The following is a 9686-nucleotide window of genomic DNA, read 5'->3' as shown; positions in this document are numbered from 1 at the left end:
AGCACTATTGTTATTGGGTCTTCATTAAAAGTCTGGTAGAAAGGATGCATTAAAGCCATGTGGCCCTGATTATTATTATTTTTAATTTTTGGAGTGGCAGCCTTTAATGACTGTATCTATTTTCTTATGGGAATTATTCATTACCTTCCCAGATCTGTATTTAACTTGGTATTTGTTATCTGTTAGAAAAATCACCAGTATCAAATAGATTTTTCACTTTTCTGTAGTAAAGGCCTCTGAAGTAAGCCCTAATGATTGTTGAATTCACTCAGTGTCCTTTGTTATATCCCCCTTTTCATTTCTGATTTGGTACTTTAGATATAGGCTCTGTGGTTTGTCTGTCTTGTGGATCTTCTCAAAAAAAAAAAAAAAAGCCAGCTCTTACTTTGCTTGGCTCTTTGTATCATTCTCTTTGTTTGTAATTGATTGATTTTAGTTCTGAGTTTATTTCCTGCCATCAAATCCTACCAGACTCTCTATGGGATGAGGCTTTGCCTCACCTTGGTAACAGCAGCATGTGATACATGAAGCTTTTGCTGCTCTCTGTAGTGGGGACGACGTCACAATTTCACTGAAAACCATGCACAGCCTCGTTTTAGACTGTATTAAAGTAGCCCACGATTTCAGTGCTCCCTGCAAGGTGCCATGAGACAGTAGTAACATGAGTCTGCCTGCACCTCGACAGTTTTCACTAGGGACTTCTGAGTGATTTTATGAAAATTTATAGTGAGTTCATGGATGAACATGCACAAACACAAACGCACACACACACTTTACTGACATGGTGCACATTCTTTCCACACAAAGAAGAAAGTGAGTATTAATGAAAACACACCAATAAAGGAATTGATGGACGAGGTTGTGGGGAAGCTGGGGCTTAGAGTTATTTAAAGGCCCTGTGCAGGCTCTCCATCTGTTGGAGGCTAAACTTCAAGTGCAATGGGGTTCTTTATTTTCTTTCTGTATAGCACACAGAGCTAGGGTGGAAACTAGTTTTTGAGCATATTTGGCAAGTACTAGAACACTGAATTAATTCCTAGGGCTGGAACCCTATTAATGTTCTACAGAATTACAGGGCAGGCTGGATGAAGACTCTCAGCTGACAATGTGGACATCTCAAGACAGGCACTGGACAATGGCTGACAGACTTGTATGAAGACTGGAAATGTTTGGCTATCTCAGAGGAAAAGAAGGCCCCTCCGACTACACTGTACTCTAAGGACAGTTTATTCAGGTAAGGGATGACATGAACTATTGTCTCATGTCACAGATGTCAGCACAAAATATCCTAGGTATTGTATGCCAATGGTAGCATTAACAGAACAAATCACACAGTGCTGTGAAGATATAGAATATGACTATATGTAGCAAGAACCAGGCCTCTTCTAGTTTCTAAGATCATACCTGAGAACCTCAAATATAGTAATAATGTGATAATGTGGTATAAGTCTAGTTACAACTAGTTTCTATTGTGACACAGATGACTCTTTTTGTGTCATGGTCAGCTTATAATGAATGACTAGACCTAAGCATGAGAATAACCAAATACTACATTGCTTCTCTAGCTGCTGAGCTTTTAAAAGCCCTGGTGTGACAGCAAGCTTTTGTGGACATCTGGATTATTCCTTCTGTACTTTAACTCTCTAAGTCAACCCCACTCTGAGTAAGTCAGTTCCATTCCATAAGTTGGAAATCAGTCAACTGGAAAAAAAATACTTTCTCAATACAAACACAGATTGGCCATGGAAAAAGGGCAGCTTGAACTGTCCCACCTAGGTCCTGGGCTTGCACAGGCCTGCTCTCCAAAAGAAACGTGTGTTCACAGCTGCAGGCTGCATTCACTATGGATGCTCTTGAGGTTCCTCCCTAAACTGCTTAGATTAAGATAATTTTGTTGCCATCTATCAAAAGAATTCATTATGCCAAACTGGCCTTTCTTCTGAATCTTCTGTTCTGTGGGCAGGGCAAAATCTCCAGCAACCCTCACAGCAATGTGGGCTGCCAATCTGGGACTCAGAATTATACCAGTGCAAACCAAGAACAGGGCAACTGGAAGAGACCTCATTGGGTTGTAGGAACCTCCTGTTCTGAGTCACTTCTCAGAAGGGGCACTTTGCTCTAACTCCTCCATGAGACCCAACCAGTACTGGGGCTGGAGGCTCCTTAGGTGTGGCAGCTCTGAGCTGGGAGGGGGAGCTGGCACACTGACAAGGAGAAGCCTGTTTTCACAACTGATCTGGATCTGAGGAGCAGGTGCTTTTAAAGAAGCATGTGAGAGTATCTCCTGCAGGAGAGCTCACTCTGCAGGGAAAGTCACACAGGACAGGGAAAAGTGGCTTCCCAATGTCCACAGGTCCTGTGACCCCAGGGAGGGCACCAGATGGTCCAAGAGTTTGAGAAAAGCCTGCATTTGCCTGAAAGACTTCCCTCAACCATAAGTCCCACCACTGTCCCAGACTAACACCTGAGGATCAGCAAAGCCTGCCACCTGCTGGGGTCCCCACAAACTGAACCCAGAATGGAGAACTGCGGGAAAGCACTTCCAGGGAGGGGGAGACACAAGTCTCTGGGGCCAGGCCTGGGGTCTGTCCCTTAGGCTCTCCTCACCTCCATTAGCCTCCTAGTGCAGAGCGCTGCAAGCCGGGATCTCAAAAGTCTTGGGCTGAAGAAGTGGGAGAAGGTAGCAGCAGTGGCGGTGGGGTCCACAGGGGAGTCGAAGACGGAATGGTAGCAACGCAAGCAGCGGTGGCGAGGGCGGAGGCGGGGGGGGGGGGGGGCGAAGGAGAGGATGGATGTGGGGGGGGTGGGGCGGGGGCAGGGTAGGGGCGAGGGCAGGCTGGGGGCGGGGGTTGGGACGGGTCTGAGTCGAGGGCGGTGGTGGGACTGGGAGGGGGGATTGGTCGGAGGCGATGTCGAGTGCGGGTGTGAGGCGGGGGTGTGGGCAGGGGCAAGAGCAGGGGCGGGGGCAGGAGCAGGGGCAAGCAGAGCAAAACCCAGCCCTGTCAGCTGGCAGAAAGACTCTGGGGCAGGACAGACTCGCCCTGCAGCTCTATTGATGGGGTGACAATGGAAGAAGCAACAGACTCAGGTATTCTAGGTAAAAAGAGAAACTCAGAGAAGGGGTTTGGCAATGTTCCTTCTCTTTCAAATCAGAGGAATAATTGAAGCACTATTGTTATTAGGTCGTCATTAAACGTCTGGTAGAAAGGCTGCATTAAAGCCTAGTGGCCCTCATATATATTTTTTAATTTTTGTAGTGGCATCGTCTAAATACTATCTATTTTCTTATGAGAATAATCTTATGACTCTTTGTATTATCCTCTTCGTTTGTAATTGAATGATTTTAGTACTAAGTTTATTTCCTGCCATCAAATCATACCAGACTCTCTGTAGGATAAGGCTTTGCCTCATCTTGGTAACAGCAGCATGTGATAAATGAAGCTTTTGCTGCTCTCTCTAGTGGTGATGACGTCACAATCTCTGTGTAAACCATCCACAGCCTGTTTTTAGGCTGTATTATAGTAGACCACCATTTCAGTGTTACCTGCCAGGTGCCGTGGGACACTAGTAACACACGTCTGCATGCACCTCGACAGTTTTCATTACAGTCTTCTAAGTCATTTTATGAAAATTGATAGTGAGTTCATGGATGAACATACACAAACACCTGCACAGAAACACAAACAAACACAAACTCTCTCTCTCTCTCTCTCTCTCTCTCTCTCTCTCTCTCACTCTCTCTCTCTCTCTCACACACACACACACACACACTTTACTGACATGGTACACATTCTTTGCACACCAAAAATAAAGTGAGCAGTAATGAAAATACACCAATAATGGAGTCGATGAAGGGAGTTATGCAGAAGCTGGGACTTAGAGTTACTTAAAGGCCCTATGCAGGCTCTCCTTTTGTTGGAGGAGAAATTTCAAGTGCAATGTGGTTCTTTATTTTCTATCTCTAAAGCACACAGGCTATGGTGGAATGTAGGGCTTTGAGCATGTTTGGAAAGTACAATCACACTGAATTAAATCCTAGGGCTGGAACCCTATTAATCTTCTACAGAATTACAGAGCAGCCTGGATGAAGACACTCAGCTGAAAAGGTGGACATCTCAAGACAGGCACTGGACAATGGCTGAAGACTTGTCTGAAGACTGGAAATATTTTGAAAATTCAGAGAGAAAAAAAAGGACCCTCTGACTACACCGTACTCTAAGGACAGTTTATGCAGGTTAGGCATGGCATGAACTATTGTCTCATGTGACAGATGTCAGCACAAAGTATCCAAGGTATTGTATGCCAATGGTAGCATCAACAGAACAAAGCACACAGTGTCATGAAGACATAAATTATGAGTTTGTGTAGCAAGACCCAGGCCTCTTCCAGGTTCTTAGATAGTAACTGAGAACCTCAAATACGGTAGTGATGTGATAGTGTGGGGGTGAATCTAGTTACAACTAGCTTCTATTGTGACACAGATGACTCTTTTTGTGTCATGGTCAGCTTATAATGAATGACTAGACCTAAGCATGAGAATAACCAAATACTACATTGCTTCTCTAGCTGCTGAGCTTTTAAAAGCCCTGGGGTGACAGCAAGCTTTTGTGGACATACTGGATTGGTCCTTGTGTACTTTAACTCTCTGAGTCACCTCCACTCTCAGTAAGTTAGTTCAATTCCATAAATTGGAAATCAGTCACCTGGAAAAAATACATTCTCAATATGATCCCAGATTGGCCATGGAAAAAGGGTAGCTTGAACTGTCCCACCTAGGTTCTGGGCCTGCACAGGCCTGCTCTCCAACAGAAACCTGTGTTCACAGCTGCAGGCTGCATTCACTATGGGTGTCCTTGAGGTTCTTCCCTAAACTGCCTAGATTAAAATAATTTTCATGCTAACAATCAAAAAACTCATTATGCCAATCTGGCCAACAGGAAGCTAATTTCTATTCTGTATTTTGTCAGATGTGCAGAATACATATGGTCATCATTGATAATAGGTGAAAAATCTGCTCTAATATGGACACTAAGTGGTGCTGGAGGATGATCCTGACCCACAATGAGGAGTGGTAACACCAGAGCCCTGTAGGGATGGCTGGCAAGCTAACACATTGAGCATGCACAGCTCAGTAAATTTCCTGTGAATACACATCTCCTGAGATCTCTCTATTTGATTGGAGGTGATCCTGTCCACCTAATACAGTACATGATGTGGAAGGACAAAAGCACCTGCAGGAGCTGTGGTGATGACTCACAGGATAGAGCATCTGCTACTCTCTCAGAAGAACCACATGGACCCTAACAATTGGGTAAAGCATGTCAGTGATTACTTCATAAAGTGTGTGTCGGAGAAACAGCCACATTTTCCACACAAAAGACACTGTCACACTGGGTACCCCTTGGTGACTTTGAATTCACTTATTAGCCCAGGATCCATGGAACATGGAGAGATCCATCTCCACCTGTCAGGTCTAAGTCCACAGGAGGGGACAGAACCCTTGAATAAGAATGATGGTCTTAAGAGTCAAGAGATAGAATTCAATTTTTATTCATAAGGAATTCATTTTTACAACAAAACAGGATTAAAACAAATAAATTAAAATATTTAAAAATATTTGAAAACATAAAAACAGTAACAAGAACATATAAATATGAAACAACAAAAAGAAAATTTCAATTAAAATCATAACAAAAATATTTCTAAACAGCACAATCTTAACGAACATTTAGAAGCACAGATGTATTGCTGTTTCTCCTCTTGCACACATAATGAAAGGAGGTCCCCCAAGTTGTCTCTCAAGTGCTGTTTTCTGAGAAGAAAGTAAGACCTCAATCAGTCAGGCTGGCTTAGTGTTATATAAATTTAGGGTCTCTAAGCAATGACAAATTAACTCTGAGGAAGAATACTCATCCAAAAAATTTGTTACCGTTCAGGATGTTTGTCATCAGGGACTCCTGAGAAAGCAACTTATTCTTCAGGAAGCTCTCTTACTGCTGTGTGTCCAATTCCAGCTCTCTTGCACTTTCTGAGACCTGGGAGAGGAAGGCAGTTTTTCAGACACTGATTTGGTGGTGAAATGCAAGGCAGCTGTCGGAAGGCTGCCTTCTACCATCTCAGTTCTATTGGACAGTCAACATGGACCTTTTAACTGATATCATTGTTGCTACTCTTTGGGAAGGGCAAAATCTCCAGAGAGCCTCAAAGTAATATGGGCTGCCAATATGGGACCCAGAATTATACCAGTGCAAACCAAGAACAGGGCAATGGAAGGAACCTCATTGGGTTGCAGGAAGAAAGTAGATGTCCATATGTCACCAAGGTTAAAACCAATGACAAGTTCTAATTTGACATTTGCATTTTGTTCTTATCCCGCAAAGGTGCTTCCCACACAAGAAGTCACATGACCACAGAGTGTCATTTGTCAAAGAACCAAGAACTTGTTCAAAACTCTACAGAGCATCCAATCTATCACGTGGATATGCAATGATGAGGTATGTTATTAATCTGTCACCATTTCTATACTGCAGCTTCAAAAAGAGCAGACAAATATACTTGCAAAATAATTCAGTTTCTGAAAAGTGGTTGGCTTCCCAGAATACTTGTGCATAGGCAGAGCAATGAACAATTCCATTACATGAGGTGGTTGGCTGGTTGTGAGTGTAAATTAGAAAGGTGGTAGGAGAGAGCAAAGATGTATCAAATTGGCAAACTTTATCAGATATTTTTAAGCTAACACAGCTGCTCAACCCTACCAGATGATGCTGGGTCTGGACGTTGCTGGTCTTTATCTTTCTTGTTGAAGTCAACCAAATATTTCTGGTTCAGTGCACAATCAAGATGTACCTCCTTGCTCTCCTGCTTCAGTGGGACCAACTTCTTCCTACATGTGTTCTCCATCAGGAGCTGGCTGAGCAGGTTTCTGGAAATACAGTCTGCATAGTAAGATCATGCTGGCCCTTTCCCCCATTCCTACTCCCAAGTACCACTAACTCCACCAGGACCCAGATACCCATAAAGACTTAATAGAATTCATTTCGATACATATAAGGCTGCTGCACAAACCACAAAGAGTAAATTCCGGGAAGAATAAATTGTTTGTTTGGCCCGAGCACCAATTAGTGTCCACATCTCTCAAAAAGAACATGGATCTACAACTATCCATGAAAGCCCAATGCATGGGGGCAACATCAATTAGTAGTGGGCAAACACCCTCAAAGGAGGTCAGTAGAACCAAGAGAAGGTCATGCTAACCATGTGGTCCACACACTGAGTTTTGTAAAACCTGGTATGACACCATAGGTCCAGGTCAGCCTAATAACCTGCTGACTTCAATCAGTGCTGTTCTATCTAGAGCCTTCTGAAGATGCCTAGACAATCCTGGGATGAGGAACAGTCTTTTGTGGAACTGAAAACTGAGTCCTAATGACCCTGGCACACTGATGTGTAAACAGCACAAGAGATAGAACCAGAGCTGAAGACCGTCCAATCCAGAACAAAGAAAGTCAGAAATGGCCATTCCACAGGTGATAGGCTTTCTGACCAGGACTTACCTAGAGAAGGTAATCTCCTTCTTCAGCTTATGGCTGTTCTCATGGATCTCAGTGTTCTCCATCTCTAAGTTGTGCAGAATTGACATGACCGCCTCCTCCATTCTCTCCAGGTCTTCATAATATGGATTTGGCCTGAAGTGTGGCCTGGCCCCAAATGATAGAATACAATGAACATCAGCATTTAGGAATATATGAGCACAGGGTGGGTCCTGTACTACCCCAGTCCTGGAAGGACACCTTCTGAATTGTACATATTGGATATTCTTCAGCTTCAGAAACGTGTTTTTCTGCGTCCAGGACACCAGAATCTCAGCATCTAGATGGAGGCTTCCCTGGCTCCCTTTGTTCAATCAAGAGGAAATCTGCAGTCAAGCCAGTTAAGCTATCAAGAGCCTAGGCCACACCTCTCCATGCTCCCCGACCCCAACACACCCAGAAACCGGTGATTTCTTTTCTCCTGTTTTGACAAGAGACCACATATCAACACAAAATTATAATCTGCACAAGGAATACAAATGTACAGACAATCGTGGCCACATAGGCAAAGAACTGTGCTGTTGACAGTGGGGCTCCCAGAACAAAGCATTCACATGACCATGAAAGTGTTACAGGTAAATACTCAGGCTAAGACATAGACCCCTAGATTCCAGGTGTGGAGGGAAGTATAAACATATAAAAGTTGTGCATATGCATTTGGATGTATGCACACACAGACTCACAGACTGAGACACACCCACAAAAAAAAGAGAAAAGTTAACAGAATCAGAGAAAGAGAAAAACAAATATGGAAACAGAGAGCACTGTGAGAACCAGGAGAAATGCATGCACCATTGCTGTCTCAGAGTGCAAGACACACAGACAATAACAAACAGGCCTGAGCCTGAGACCTTCTAGTCAAGCATTGAGATGAACAGTTTGGGAACAGGCCCCTCAGGCTGCTGCCTGGATCTTCCAGCACTCAGTCCCCTGCCTAGCAAGTACAGAGACTCACCATAAACTCACTGCAATTACAATCTTGCAAAGCCACCAGCTGTCAAGGGCTTTGCAAATGCACACTAGACACTCACTCTCCCTGACTTTATCCCCGAATTCTTCATTCAGACCACAAGATCTGCTTTTCAATAAATTGAAGCAGATGAGTCCATTTTCCATCTTGCTCCTCAGGAAGGGTCAAGGTTCTGAATCTCCTCTATATGGGAGGTGAGGTTTAGCACAGGGTGGTTAGGGAGGCACAGCTTTCTAGAACCCAAAACCTTAATAGGATAAGAAGAAGGTGACCTTGCAGACCCAGGAAAGAAACAAGAGCATTTGGAGCAATTCATACCTGTTCTTCATGGATCTCTCTGTCAGAAACCTCAGGCGATCTCTCAGGTCATTTCTCTCCTCGGTAATGAGCTGCAGCTCTTTAATCAGCTTCTCCTTTTCCTTCTTGGCCTGATTCTCGCTTAGTTCAGTGCCAGGGGATGATGTTTCTCTCCCAGCGTCTGTAGGTAGAAGAACACAAGTGAACCTGCATGGGGAGAATGCATAGAGTGTACATAGACCACAGTTAGGCCTAAACAGGAGAACAAGCCTGGAACCCAGTGTCACTGCTAGGCGATTGGTCTATGCTTAAGAGGCCTCATCAGTGGATCTCAGTTCTCCCACTACTCTATCGAGACCAAGAGATGTAAGCAGCCAGGTGTTCCCTATTCCGGACATCAGGTGCTTACATGGACCACGGAGATGGCTTCTCCAGGATTATCATCAGCTGAACAGGGTACAGCTTGGTTTCAGGACCCTCACCCCTGTGGGTTCGAACTCAGATGATAAATTCACCACCCACAAGACTTGAGTGATTGGAGACACTCAGATGTCCTACCCTGATACTCTAGGCCAACAACTTTGGATTAAAAACACATTTCCATGGAGGACATGGTCAACAGACTTATCAGTTCCCCTATTTGAAATACCAAATGCCCGAGAAGTTCCAATAGGTTACAGGATGAATCTTGGTCCACATGTTCCAAATACTTTTGGTATTTTAGAATCATGTTTGTAACACACAACCTCTAATATATAAAGCTATCGATGACCCTGCCAGTTAGAAGAAATCAGAGGAGGTCTAAGAACATAAGGTTATTGCCTGGAGCA

The 9686-nt window shown here is 44.0% G+C and overlaps 3 protein-coding genes across 16 annotated transcripts in view; 1 reads left to right on the top strand and 2 right to left on the bottom strand.

The window, feature by feature from the left end:
* LOC147999014 (disks large homolog 5-like) overlaps positions 1 to 9686 on the bottom strand; it is a 202807-nt gene that overhangs the window by 75073 nt on the left and 118048 nt on the right. The gene's annotated exons all lie outside the window — the stretch shown is intronic.
* The window catches only part of LOC147999018 (disks large homolog 5-like), an 81511-nt gene that overhangs the window by 45045 nt on the left and 26780 nt on the right, over positions 1 to 9686 (top strand). For 3 of the 11 annotated variants that reach the window (XR_015643819.1, XR_015643821.1, XR_015643820.1), the window contains exons 3-5: positions 1068 to 1234; positions 4067 to 4234; positions 6381 to 6494. The exons of 1 other annotated variant lie outside the window; for it this stretch is intronic. The gene's annotated coding sequence lies outside the window, so the exon portion shown is untranslated. Of the gene's footprint in view, positions 1 to 1067; positions 1235 to 4039; positions 4235 to 6380; positions 6495 to 6758; positions 9464 to 9686 lie in introns of those variants that run through there. 7 more of the 11 variants (XR_015643827.1, XR_015643824.1, XR_015643823.1 and 4 more) reach the window with 6 other exon arrangements.
* Positions 5535 to 9686, bottom strand: part of LOC147999010 (disks large homolog 5-like) — a 133020-nt gene continuing 128868 nt past the window's right edge. For 2 of the 4 annotated variants that reach the window (XM_087595741.1, XM_087595742.1), the window contains exons 2-6: positions 8878 to 9037; positions 7554 to 7697; positions 6756 to 6922; positions 5930 to 6035; positions 5535 to 5812 (exon numbers count right to left, since the gene is read on the bottom strand). In XM_087595741.1, coding sequence (XP_087451867.1) covers positions 5971 to 6035; positions 6756 to 6922; positions 7554 to 7697; positions 8878 to 9037 — 536 coding nt within the window. In that variant the 3' untranslated portion in view covers positions 5535 to 5812; positions 5930 to 5970. The remainder of the gene's footprint in view (positions 5813 to 5929; positions 6036 to 6755; positions 6923 to 7553; positions 7698 to 8877; positions 9038 to 9686) is intronic. The other 2 variants (XM_087595744.1, XM_087595743.1) reach the window with 1 other exon arrangement.

This window comes from Rattus norvegicus, chromosome 19, assembly GCF_021556685.1.
Source record: "Rattus norvegicus strain SHRSP/BbbUtx chromosome 19, alternate assembly SHRSP_T2T, whole genome shotgun sequence".
Lineage (NCBI taxonomy): Eukaryota > Metazoa > Chordata > Mammalia > Rodentia > Muridae > Rattus > Rattus norvegicus.
The sequence above is the reverse complement of the archived record's forward strand: the minus strand, read 5'-3'. Positions and strand labels throughout refer to the sequence as shown.